Genomic DNA, 14,342 nt, shown 5'->3' with positions numbered 1-14,342 from the left:
TTCAGGACAGTAAATTGGTCTTCTAGCTCTCTATTCTTTTTAAGGTTCCTTATACACAGTAAGGACTTAACTTTCATTGACTTTATTCTTACTTGGCTTGGTTGACATCCTTCTTTGCCGTTTGAAGTTCAAGAATCAATTCTTCTTTTTCCTTCTGCAGACTGATGACTTCTAATTCTAAATTTTTTATGTTATCCTAGAAAGGTTGTAGGTCAAAGAGAAATAAAGCATTACATAACACAGGAAGAAAATCATTTGAACATTCCATGTCTCAAGGAACTGTGAGTTAAATCTCACCACTTCAAAAGCACACTAAAGGGGCCAGGGAGATGGCTCAGTAGAATAAGTGCTTCCCTGGCAAGTGCAAGGGCCTGAGTTCAATCCCTGGTTCTGCCAAAAAAAAAAAAAAATTAAAAAAATAAAAATAAAAATAAAAATAAAAACATTTGCTTTTGATCAATGGAAATTAAAGTTATGCAGCAGGAAAACCACAGTCTTGTAACAGAGGCCTATGTTTGTGTCTTGACTGAAATACTTATTATCTTATTTAAGTATTTTATGAAAAATCATTTTTGGCCTTAGTTTCTATCACAAAAGAGTTAATTATACCAGGCTGAAGACTGCTAACCTTAAAAAGTCTGGCTTGCAAGGTTGGCTCTTGGCATGTGTGTGGGAACTAAGATTTTTGTGGGCTTCTTGCCATGCTCTAAGTGATAAGTGTGCTTAAACTGTGCAAATAATGTGATTTACCATGAATACCTGCTTTCTTTCTCGGGCTCTAGAGTCTTGCATGTACAAGACAGAGAGAGAATCTCCTACACATACAAAAGTCAAGCCCCTTTGATTACATCATCTCTGTCAAAATTTCAGTCCTCTCATCAGAATGAACCACTTTTATATCAAGTTGATATAGATTCTCTAGACATTTCGTAGGTAGCGAAATAAGTACATATTGAACATCTAAACTTTTATGTATGTTATAAAATGTATTACATAATATACTGTTCCGTGTAATATTACATGATAAACTATTCTTTAATACATGAACTATTACAATATGCATTATATCTTCTTTTCTGCATTATATCTTCTTACATGAACGAGAATAACAATAGTAAAGAAAGGAAAAGCGAAAGATACAGAGGCAAGGCAAGGAGAAGAAAACCTTGATAAATTTTAATTCCTGTCCTTAGATATGGGCAGTGTCAAAAAAAAAAAGAATAGAAGAAATAATAAGAGGACCAAAAATAAATCTTGGAAACTAGTAGGCAAATAAAAGTTCACCACAATTGGAAGGAATCTCTCAAAGAGTGGGAATAAAAAGACAAATAGGAAGGAGTAAGAAAAACAAGATCTAAGATGTCCAATAACTGATTAAGAGAAGTACAAGAAAGAGAAAACAGAGGAAACGCATTATCAAAGAAATGATATAAGAGAACTTCCCAGAGAAGAACACCACAGATTTTTAGATTGAAAGGATCCATTAAGCACCAAGGACAATAAATGAAAAAAGACCCACACCCAGGCACATAACTGTGACATTAACACTTGGGGACAAAGAAAAGATCTGGAGAGAGAGAGGGAGGGAGGGAGGGAAGGGAAGGAGGGAGAAAGGGAGGGAGGGAGGGAGAGAGAGAGAGTGTGAGATATAGGTTAAGTACAAAGAATCATAATAGACTTTTAAACATTAATATTGGAAATAGAAGATAATGGAGCAAGGCTTTCAAAATTCTAAAAACAATTTTGAGAGAGTTATAAACTCAATCAAACTAGTGAGTTTGAGAATGAAAAAAGATTTTCATGTATGCAAAACTTTAACACATTGCCTTTTATTTATGCTTTCTCAGCAAGCTATTTGGGTTATATTCCAATAAATAGAGGCATGCCAAGCAGGAGAAGGCATGGAATATGTTTCAGGAAAGAGCAGAGAAGTGAACTCAATTCCCAGGCTAATGCCCTAGGTTGATGGCTAGGCAACAGGTGTAGGGAAAGTGAACCAGGACAGAGAGAATAAAGACTTGATATATAGCTAGGCCACTGAAAACTAGCACTAGGGGAAGTTTAGCCACTTGTCAACTCATGTGACATCTACTGCTAGTCTTTTCATACTCCATACTATAACTCAGACCACATACTAAGAGATGTGCCTTTCTTGAAAACCAAGCACAGCTATTAGAATATAGTTTCTCTACATGTAGGGACCATATTTATTTTAACATTACTAAATTTGTTAAACAGCTATGGCATAAAATAAGCCATGAGATTAAATGGAACAAAAACACAGGTCCCTTATCTTGAACACATGCTTAAAAAAGTGTAATTCTATTGTCAGACTATGTATATCATATTGTCTTTATAGTGCCAAAAATGGTATGTTTCCTTTTCCATTCAGCCAAAGATGTTAGACAGGAACAAATGTTGTTCTAGAAAATCTGCTACCTGGTACTGGAACTGAATGGGCTGTAGCTGGCACTCATTCTGAGTCATCTTCCTAGCTAGAGCCTCTTTCAGAGCAAGGGCTTTATTCAGCTCAATCAGCTCCTTTGACATCTGAGCTTGCCGAAGAGCATGCTGAGTGGTGAAAACATCAGACGATCTGCTGGTCTCTGGACTGGTTTCCACTTGCTGGAAAAGATAATGATCAGGGTAATAGAGGATACTAGTTTGTAAGATACTAGAAATTAGGCACCATTTCAAGTTTCACAATCATTCCTCCATTAGCAATGCCTCGGTTTCTTCACTACTGTGGCCTGTCAAATAATATTTGTTTCAAACATCTGAAATAAATTAAATTAGTCTATTTAATATATATTTCCATGTTCATATAAGTACTCTCCTATATTTTGACTTTTGTAGAGCCACCTACATTTCTTTACTGATTTGGCCAATGTTTCTTATTGTTACTTCTTTCCAAGGGGTCCATAGAGGAGAAAAGACACAGGAAACAGCACTTTGGGAATGGTGGATAGGGAAAAGGATTCATTTGTTCTCATACAACTGACCCTAAGTACCCCATTTATTTTCTGTGTTTCTTTTTTCAGAATATGAAAGCTCTCAACAGAGATATTCATTTTAGGGTTAAAAAGCTGTCGCAAGTGAACCATCTTCTATTTTTTCATTTTGACTTTACTCTGCAACATTAAATACACTTTATTTGTCCTTAAGATCTGAACACTCAAAATAATTTCTTTTTTTATTTTCAAACCCTAACATTCCACCCTCAGAAAAGTATGCTCAGAAAAAAGTATGCTGTCTTCCATTTCTCATCTAATGCTATCTGGACTTTGCCATAATTTCCAAATTTGTTCTCTCTTCATTTTAACTTGCTGGACTGGTGATGCAGAATATTAACATGTAACCAGAAATCAGTAAGCGACACAGGAAATACAGAATCTGACAGCCCAGAGTTCTACATGTCACCAGTTATACTATTGGAGATAGAGCCTATCTAAATCAAAGATTTTACAAAACTGAGGTTTATACTAAAGATTTCTGAATTTCCAGAGCCAGAATTCTCTAAGGAGAATGACAGTAATCACAAATTCTCTTCTTCAGTCAAGTGATAAATTACGGCAAATAGCAGTTAGAGATCCTGGCTCCACACAAAAGGGCCAGTTACTTACAGCTTCTGGCTCCACTGCTGTATCCATGGCTGCGGCCATGCAGGCAACAGTTTCATCCTGCAGTGACAAATGCTTCGATTTAGGAAAATATTTTGAAGTAAATTTCATTAGTTGATTTTATATTGGTTATTGAATTTTTAAAAGTATAGTATATGTAAAGATCGTCTAAGGTGAAGGATCCATTTTCAAGTCACAGATATCCTAACAACCATTCACTTCCATTTCCCACTTCTAAGTCTTTTTTCTTCACAAGGGCAATGGTGTAGTCTTTATTTTAAAAAAAGTGACATTTGACAACTGACATATTTGCTATACTTTTCTTGCTCTGCTAGAAATGGCTGAGAGTAAAACACCTCAACAAGTTAAAGTTCACCCCGTTTTATAAAATCCTACCCTTTCTTTTTATGCTTCTACCACAAAGTGTATCTCTATTAATATAAAAGCTAGCTACTTCTTATGGGCATGCCATCCTAAATGAGTGCCTTCAGTGGGCACCATGAAAAAAATGCAGTCATGAAATAAAAACGTATTGTAGCACTTATCTCTCCTATAGCTAAGAATACAAAACTACTGTAGACTTATCAGGAGGGAAAGGGTAAGTACTAGTTCCCTCCTAAGAGAATGACCAATTATGTTTGTAGGCAAATTACTTTTGTAGAGAAACATAAAAACCACTTATTAAGAATAATTTATTCATAGACTATCATATGAGCAAGCTCTGTTCTTATCACTGGAATTTAGGCTTTATTTGGCATTGTAACAAATAGATTACTGCTTCTGTTAAGTGAAACTACATGGTCCTGGGAAGAAAATATTGTTTCTAGGAAGTCACATAATTAAAGAGGTCATGGGTTAAAAAGCTATTAGCTTAATAGCCAAAAAGAATTTCGGGTTAGTACACAAAGTTAGTGAATCTCTATGTCAGCCCTGTGATACATTACATAGCTTTTTGGGAGTTTTTGAGACAAGGTCTCAGTGTGTAGTTTGGGCTGCTTTGAACTCACTATGAAGTCCAGCCTGGCCTCAAATTTACAGCAATCCTCCTTCCTTAGCCTCCCAAATGCTGGGATTACAGGCATGCACCAGCAAACCTGACCTAATTTACATGGTTATTGAAAATTTAATCTCATCCCTTGAAGGCAAGGAGTGAAGAGGCCCTTAATAAGTGCTGTTTGTAGAGCATTTCTTGTATTCTGTCCAGATTCTCAACCAGCCAGTCTCAAAAAACACTCAAAGGAAGCTTGAGGGGTTCCACATTCTTTCCCATCTGATTTACAGTAGTGCTACCTCCCGAAGTATAAGATACACTAAATTCTTCTTTAAAAAACAGCAAGGCAATCTATTATAGGTTACTGGTCATTCTTTCCTCTATGTTCAAATTTTTAGTATAAGCAATGGTTAGTTATAGTGCTATCTCAGAATATGAAAGCTCACTAATACTGGCTTTTGGAGATGTTTTCTAGTACCTTCCAGAAGGTCAGGATCACAGTAGATGGGTTAATTTTTGGAGAACACATATTGTTATTGTGGGTTTACCTTTGGCTTTGGCCCAATGAAATTTCACAATGTTAAAGTTTAAGCTTAGGGCTATGGTGATGTGTTTTGTCATAAACATGGAAGGACTCTGCTTTTATAGTCATAAATGTAAATATGTAAAAATTAGACATATTTTAAATTAATGGACCTCTTCTCTTTCAAATCCCCATTCTAAAGTTCAATTTACATTCTCTTGTAAGTAAAAGATATGATTTGCTAAAGGTGATGGTCAGGAGATTAAGGTTAGGGTATATTGTGCTACATCAACTATTAATATCTTTCAAAATGAAGTTTGTACTTATAGGTACAACCATTACCAGGAACACACAAAAAAAAAAAAAAAAAAAAAAACCTTTTTATGGAACTGGGCTTGGAGGAGAGGGTATAAACAAAAATATTATTTGATTTTGTAGGAACTGAAAGGACAGCATGAATTTGCTCACAGGTAGGCCTGATTGAATTATATTTTAAGGAAATAAATGGTACAGTTTTGCGCTTAAAACCCCAGGAGGAATATCCAGGAACAAAAGTTGCCTTCAAAACTGAAAAGAGGGTGTTCGCCCATCACTTAAAATAAAAATAGTTTTAATTCAGAATGAAGTGCACAAGCATTTACATTTGAAACATTTTCTTTCAGTGGAGTGAGTCTTAATAAGAGCCACAGGACACATTGTTGCATATTTTCAAAAAAATTATGTAGCTGGGAGGGTCTCTAAACAATAGACTTGGAGAACTCTGATTCAAGGGTCCAGGAGGAGCCTTGGATAAAAAGGTTTACTCTGCGTAACTATGACAGTGGATGGAAGCCAGGGACTTTATCAGCTTGTGGCAATCTTTAGCACTCTCCTACTGAGTGTGTCAAGTGCATTTTAGTGGCAGACAGAAATTCTACACAATTCCTCTGAGCCAGCCACCATTAACAACTTCCTCTGCAGGTACCAGTCATGTTGCCAGATCCTCAATGAAGATGCATTACCTAATTTTATTAATTTAGTTTCATAGGTCTCTTTCATCTTTCCCATGTAATCAAAAGCTGTAGAAGTGAGGCAATATGAAAATTTCTAAGATTAGTATGGTGGCCACGAATGATGATGCCCTGGGCCTTTATTTTCTGAGTTTGTAAATTTAGGCTCCAGTAGGATTCCTCACCCTAGCTTACCTTAATTTAGAGACAATTGACACTAGATTGTCATATATCTGATGGTTCAGTTATATTTAAGTAGACCTGTAAGTGGTGACATTTTTCTTATGATAACTATTCTTTGCCATGGATCCTATACCTCAGCCACATTGGACATCGTACCATTTCTTAAATTTTTGTACCTCTTTACCTTTGCACACATCTTTTCACCTACACAAATTGTCCTTTCCCCCTTATCTGTATGGCAAATTCCTATTCATTTTAGAAACCAGTTTCTTCTGTGATAGCTTCCTGAGTTTTCTACAATAACAGTCACCCGTTTCTTGGTGCTTCCCAGGCACTTTGCTTATATTGCTAGTATGAAAGGAATGAGATAGAAGCGAGTGTTCTGTTTTCCTTGTCTTCAGTCTTCACCTCCTTCCCACTTTCGTGCTATCATTCCCATCTGTGAGCTTACTTATAAACTACAAAGTTTGCAAAAACAACTCTTAAAAAATAAACTGATCACTATCTCTAGGAAGAGAGATGAAGATTGGAACAATTCCTAACTGAAAGTTTTACAACAGTTAACAATAAAAACTGCCACCTGAGCCAAACCACAAGGATACATGCTTCACGACTATAAAACTATATTCTGCCTGCACTTGGACAGTTATCTGGAGTTCAGGCGCTCCCTGAGCATATCAACTGAATGAGGCCTTTAACTTCCATTTGAGTCAATATTTCTTTTTGACAGTAATACAACATTTAGCAAAGATACATAGTAAATAAGTGGCAGAATTGTTTCACACCAGAATTTGTGTGACTCTGGAGCTCAGATTCTCACTGCTGGACAAATGAACTGTCATTTTTGACTGATCATGAGTTTTGGGGCAGTTTACAATGCCTGACAATGTTGCATGCATTTTTTCTTTCATTTGTTCTTCAAGAATAAATCTAGGAAAAAAAAAGTGAAAAAAAGGGGCCGGGGAGATGGCTCAGTAGGATAAGCGCTTGACTGACAAACGCAAGGATCTGAGTTCAATCCCCGGTTCCACCAAAAAAAAAAAAGTGAAGAATAAATCTAGGACTAGGCATATAGAGCAGTGCTACACTTGTCTAGCATGTGCAAGGTCCTGGGTTTAATCCCTAGGACTCCCCTCCATAAATCTATATAAGGATCATTTTGTGATACTCTATTGGCAATTCTGAAAAAATGCTGGATAAGAACAGGGATGAAGGGCTAGAAAAGTCACTGTTCTGGTAAAATAAAAATCTCCTTACCAGCAATTACAACCAGGCATCTACAAATACTGCTTACCAATAATATAGTATAGGTGAAAAAACCTAACCCAAACTTCCTGACATAATGTTATAACATGATTTTATGTTCTTTTTAATTTTTAAAAATATTTTTAAAAATCTTTCATTTATTTATTTGGTACAGGGTCTCACTATGCAGCTCAGACTCATAGTGATCCTCATATCTCAGCCTCCCCAGCGCTGGGATTGCAGGTGTGCACTACCACACCTGGTTTTTGGTGGCACCTAGCACCACCCTCCCAGTATTCCCAGGCCAGCTTGGCATGTGGTACTAGGGATTGGATCCAGTTCCTTGCACTTGCCAAGGAGGTACTTAGACTGCCAAGCTATCGCTCTAGCCCTGATTTTAATTTTTAAAAAACATATATATGCCTAAGGACTAAGGCAGAGGAGGAATATCAAACATAAAAAGATTTTTTAGGGTGGTAGGATTGTAAATTTTTCCTTACAGGGGAAAAAAAACAATAAGTAAAACCTCTATCCCTGAAACATAACCAACAATTAGTATAAGAGTTCTAAAAACAAGTAAAAACTTATGGGCAAAGCACAAGGTCCTGAGTTTGATTCCGGATACCACAATAAACAAATAAATAAAGAAGAAGAAGGCGGACTGAGAAATACAGTATTCCTGGATGTTCTAAGCTATCTGTCAGAACCCAGTTTATTTCAAATTGGGTCATGTTTTAAAATTGTAGCCTTATTAGACTACACAGAGAAGATAGCAAGTCAATGACTACTATTCTTGCTATCTAGACAGTTTTGTCCTGCTATTTTGCCATTTATGGTGTTTGATTGAATATGGAAATACTATATTAATATGTCATTGTGTATATGACCTGTGGGGTGTGTGTGTGTGTGTGTTAAAGGAGACTGAACATAGGCACTTTACCACTGACCCATATCCCCAATCCTCATTTTTTATTTTGAGGCAGGGTCTCACTAAGTTGCCTGGGCTAACCTCGAAGCTGTGGTTCTCATAGCTCTGCCTCCTTGCATAGTTAGGATAACAAGTGTGTGCTATCGTGCCCAGCTTATGAATTTTTGTGGCCAGCTCAGCCTGGGGGTGGGGCTGGCACAGCATGTAGTACCGAGGATCAAACCTTGGTCCCTGAGAGCTTGCCTAAGCAGGCACTTTAGACCACTGAGCTATCTCACTGGTCTTATGAATGTTTTAACAAGTTCAAAGTTGAGATCATATTCAACGATCCATGGCCTCTGTCCTCAAACAACTCATAATCCAGTAGTTTCAGTAAAGCCCAGTTAGAAATGGTTATATGACTGAAGAGAAACAAATGAACATGACACGTTACATACAGTGTTTCTACTTGGCTTACCGAGAGCTTAATAATCACTTGTTGCAGGTTGCGAATTATCTCCACATTTTCTTTTAATTCCTGGTCTTCCAAAGTCTCCACTAGCTTTTGAAGATCCAGTTTACAGCTGAAAATTTGAGCAAAAGGACTTAAGAGCTAATCACCCTGAAAAGATCAGAGGATCCACAAAGAGACACCAAGATGCAATAGGTCATTGATAAATATTTGGTAGAAAACTTACGCTGCATGCTGTCTGAGCTCTTCCAGTTTGGTGTTCATTTTTTCATTTGCTTGCTCTGTCTGTAACAAAGACCCAAAAGATCATCAGTGGCAGGGCCTCACAGGCCCACTTAATGAGTGCTCTCTTTTCTCATATGGATGAAAACCTGAGTAAAGAAGCTGCCTCTTTTGCTGTAATCGAGATTTTAGTGGGCTTTCATTATTTTCTGCCAATGTGTTTATTAACAGTCATGGAAATCTGCCCTAAAGTCAACATGAGCCACTAAAAATATCAGAACAGCAGCTGGGTTTTATGCTTGCCATGAAGTTCAGACTATGGAGTGGAGTGTGAAGCCTTAATTCTGTAAAGAACTTTGCCGCTGGAGAAGAAGCGATACTTCCTGGAACGTTACTTCCTGCTGTTTGAAAACAAAGTCACTTGAAACAGCTTCCTATACTGCACTGTTCCTTAGCCTCAATATCAGGGCATTTAAAACATAAAAGGGGTTTCACATTTAATATGAGCTGATGTTTAAAAAGTTACACAGTCTGAGATGATAGGTTAGATCTAGCAAAAGACAGCAAGAAAAGGGGTAAAGCACAAGACTGATGTTAGTGAAAAGAAAAATGGCAGAAGGCAGCTATGTTTTGGGAAAAATAATATTCTCAGCATTCAGTTCAATCACAGAATCTGTGACACGCTGGATGTTACACAATTTGGGAAAGAGAAAGTTTATAAAGAAGAATAGAGTTGTGCTTTTCATGAAGTTCTGACAAGATCCCAAACAATAAGCCTAATGGACACCGACTGTAACAACCATACAAAGTTCAGGTGAGTATGTGGCTAGAATAGTAAGTGCTACCTGTCACATCAGCCATACTCACATACATGTGAAACATGGCTTCTAGAGTTACTTCAAAGGCATAAACTGCAGCAGTAGATAGAAAATTATATATTAAATCTCTCAGATCTCATTTTTACTCTTGTTTGTTGTGCTGTATTTTATTTATTTGAAGCCCTCAAGATTGAACTCAGAGCCTTACACTAAGCAATGCCCACTATCCCTTTAATTTTGAGATGGGATCTTGCTAGGTTGTCCAGGTTATGCTTGAACTTGCAGTTCCCCTGCCTTAGCCTGGAGCTACTGGTGTGTTACCATGCCTGCCTCCACTCGCACCCTTCTGCTAGCAATGAAAAATACAATGGGTGTAGGCTTTGGCGGCCTTTAGAGAAAACTTCAAGAAGCTTACCTTTTTTTGACTAGAGACCATACACTAAGATATGTAAGTTACAGAGGTTCAATTACGTTCTGGTAGAAACACAATTTTGCTTGCAGCAATAATTGTGCAACAAATGATTGAGAAGCATTTAAATGAATAAAGAAAAAAGTTTAGTGACAGAGGTAGCACACTGAGATCTAAAAGGTTGCTCTTTGACGGAGTCAGAGTGGTATAATCTCAAAAGCTAAATTATGGAAACATCTTGCATGTCCATCCAGAAATGAATGGACAAAAAATGTGGTATACATACACAGTGGAGTATTGCTTAGCCATAAAGGAAAAATTTGAGTCATTTGTAGAAAAATGGATAGATCTTAAGACCATAGTGTTCACTGAAATGAATCACACACAAGTTAAATATCACATGGTTTCTCACTCAGAATATAAATTTAAAAAGGTGATGTTAATAAGCAGGAAGGCAGACATTTTATAGATGAGGAAAGAAATCCAGGGAAAAGGGGGAGAGAGGAGTTCTGGGGGGGGAACACAGACAAAATTATCAAGAATATATGTATATATATGTATATATATAATTAACATATATATATGCTAATTCCTCCAAATGAATGAATTATTGCATGAAAGGAATAAAAAACTGGTATAATCAGTCACATAGTGATCTACTATTTGGAAATTAACCATAAGGAAAATGAATCAATGAATTAAAATTAATTTCCCAGCTGTCATATTTCACATGGCAGCTATTAGGATAGGATATGAAATGCAACATTAGGGAAAGAGAGCAAGGGAAGAACTAAAATCTTTGTGAGGGAACAGTTACTTGGTACAGGATGAATATCCTTTATCCAACTGCTAGGGACCAGACATGCTTCACGTTTCAAGATTTTCAATTTTGAAATATTGGCATACCTCATGAGATATCTTAGGGAGGAGCCTCAGGTCTAAACACTAATTTACAATTCATATACATCTTACACAGAGCAAAAATTTCATTTTATATAATATTTTTATTGCACCTGTATTTTCACGGTGACCCATCATGCGAGGTCAGCTATGAAATTTTCCACTGTAGTGCCAACTCAACACTCAAGAGTTTTAGATTTTGGAATATTTCTGATTTTGGCTTTTCACATTAAGGAGCTTCAACCTGTTTTAAGGATAGTTAGGCAGGACTTTCAGTAACAAAGGCTTTTGGTTCTTTCCTTTCTGGTAATTTAGAACAAAATTTTTAAAATGGGATTCAGGTAGACCCTCTGTGGTATGTATATAGACATTTATCGTGCAGTTCTCTATGGTTGCTCACACACTCGTGTAGTTATCACACAGGGTTCTCTTCAGGACACAGCAAGGAAAACACATTTCTTTCCAAGTAACTTGTCTTACATAATGAGAAGCATGTTAAATATTTTGAAAATTAAAGGTAGTAAACGGCCAGGCTGCTGGTTTGGTTTTGAGGCCTCACCAAAATGATTCGCTCCAACATCTGGGCTGTTTGACCAGCTGCCTCACTTAGACCACGACTTAATTTTTCATTCTCTTCTACGAGGGACTGATTCTTCTCCATCAAGGATTGTAGATTTTCTGATGGTTCCACACTAAAACAAAGAAAGTAACATTTTAGAAAACTACAGGACTGATAACATAAACTTACCCCACAAACCTTTTGGGTGGGATTAGGATCAAATTACTTCAAAAGTCTAGGAAGAGTCAGTCCAATCTTGTCTATCTTCCCAGTTAGCATATTGCACGAACAAGAAACACACTCATGAAGTACTTTAATACTGAGCAAAAGGTAATAATTTAGAGACAGATATGGTTATATTAGGAATGACTAACTTTTATTTTGGTCCTTAGTTTGGGATCCTTTTATTTATATTGCATATGCAAGAAATAAACAAGCTAATGCCCATGTCTAGAGCCGGCCAGATAGCTCAGTGGATTAAAGAGCCTGCTTAGGCAGATGCAGGGGCCAGGGGTTCAATCCCCAGCCTGCTGTGCTGGCCCTGCCTTGGCACCTGCCTCCACCCCTGGAGTGCACTGAAAGGCGAATGAGACTGGGTGTGGTGGCACACACCTATAATCCCAGCACTTCGGAAGCTGAAAAACAGGAGATCACTACGAGTCCGATCTGTGTAGTGAGACCCTGAGATCCTGTACTAAATACATTAAAAAATAATAATAAAGTACATGTTCACTCTGCCTTCCTACCCTCAGTCCCTCATTAAAGATTAAGGAAGTAGGGGCATAAAAAAGAAGTATGTGTGTTTTATACACATGTACCAGTTCTTCACAATGAATGCAATCACTATATACTGCAAACGTACTAAAAAATATTAAGGAAGTAGGGAAGAAGGAGATATGGAGATAAAAATCACATTGCTCAAGGTTGGAATTTAACCAGCGCAACACAAGTTCATTTCTCATTTGTCTTAAAGGTCACGGAAATAGAATTTAAGAGGTCAGAAAGTTGAAATGATGACCAGTGGCCACTGAGAACACATTTCACAATTTTTTGTAAGTAAGGGTTTCCTTCTAAATGCTTAAAACTGATGACACTACAGCTTCTGGTTCATTTGCCCAATGATGCTAAACTGCTTAGACTGGGTGACAGCAACAATAATGTCCACTTCAAAGATGACTGGAAGGGACGGATGAGCTTAAAGTACTACATGCATATAGACAAGAACATTTGGAAAGTATGCACATTAACCGGTATCAATTCTAGACTAAGGAAAGAGACCGATAACATAGGGTTTGGGGTTGTTTTTGATCCATTGGGGGGAAATGTTCAAGACTAGTTAAAGAGAGACAAGAAATATGAAGATTAAGCCTAAGGGAAAAATGAAGTTGTCAAGGATATGACAGAGCAAAAAGGGCAGGAAGCAGTTGTTTTTGATCTCAATAAAGGACAGAAAAGAATTCAGGAAGAGTAGATGCCCTCTCACCCACTGTAAGATTTCTATCAATTCTTACAGAAGATCTCACCCTGCTCTTTATCAAGAAGTTAATGGCAAGGTCACACAGTAAGATCCCAGGTTATTGGTTAAGAATTTGCTAAGGCTATTATTAAGGAATTTTCAATTAAAACAAGGATTACAAAATAAACTATTAGTAAATTTAGTGTTAGAATACTGTTTATTTCCCTATCAACTGAAAACTTCCATGCCATTCATGTAAGCTGACAAACTTCAAAGTAATGATATTTTAACTGAATAATTTTTCTCCTAAAAATATTTTTCCCATTAGGAAAATAATACTTAATCAACTGTTGATTTATTTCCAAGGAAAATTCAGCACTTAGGAGTAAGTACTTCACTGCAATTTGAGGTCAAGGCTTGAATATTTAAACACTACAACTTTGCTATTAAAAATGCTGTCTGTATAAGATTTTAGATGTATTTAATTCTCACAACAGCTCTGTGAGGTGAGTTGTATTACCACCCCAATATCATAACTGAGGAAAACTGTGGCACAAAGCAATTAAATAAGCGAAAGCCACAAAATTAATGGGTTCTGGTAACACTGGGATTTGAGCTCTATGTCTAATTTGAGAGTCTATATTTTCAACTACTATTCTAACTTCACAGTTAAATCATAAAAGAATATGGAGAATGCTGGATATAAAAGCTCAGAGTAGTAAGGAATAAAGGAATTCTTGGTAAGACTACCACGAAGAGGCTATTTTTCTCCCAGTGAACGTATTTGGCCCCTTTGTAAAGGATAAGGTGTCTGAGTGTGTTTACAGTTGTGTCTGCATTGTCCAATCTGTTCCACTGTTACTCAGGTCTGTCTTTATGCTGATTTTATCACAGTAGCTTTGTAGTATAATTTCAAGTCAGGGACTGTGAGGCCTCCTGCCTTGTCTTTGTTGCCCAGATTTGCCTTTGCTATTCTAGGATTCTTCTGGTTCCAAATGAATTTTAGGAATGTTTTCTCTAGTTCTGTGTATCTCAATAAATTTAGTAT

The 14,342-nt window shown here is 36.9% G+C and overlaps 1 protein-coding gene across 1 annotated transcript in view; it reads right to left on the bottom strand.

Moving 5' to 3' along the window:
* The window catches only part of Kif4a (kinesin family member 4A), a 144,183-nt gene that overhangs the window by 45,525 nt on the left and 84,316 nt on the right, over positions 1-14,342 (bottom strand). Inside the window, exons 11-16 of the mRNA XM_004648026.2 lie at positions 11,839-11,971; positions 9,157-9,215; positions 8,937-9,042; positions 3,624-3,680; positions 2,440-2,625; positions 93-196 (exon numbers count right to left, since the gene is read on the bottom strand). Of these exons, the coding sequence (XP_004648083.1) occupies positions 93-196; positions 2,440-2,625; positions 3,624-3,680; positions 8,937-9,042; positions 9,157-9,215; positions 11,839-11,971 (645 nt within the window). The remainder of the gene's footprint in view (positions 1-92; positions 197-2,439; positions 2,626-3,623; positions 3,681-8,936; positions 9,043-9,156; positions 9,216-11,838; positions 11,972-14,342) is intronic.

The sequence above is a fragment of the Octodon degus genome, unplaced genomic scaffold (assembly GCF_000260255.1).
Source record: "Octodon degus isolate 3935 unplaced genomic scaffold, OctDeg1.0 scaffold00347, whole genome shotgun sequence".
Classification (NCBI taxonomy): Eukaryota; Metazoa; Chordata; class Mammalia; order Rodentia; family Octodontidae; genus Octodon; species Octodon degus.
This window is presented reverse-complemented; position numbering and strand designations above follow the sequence as displayed.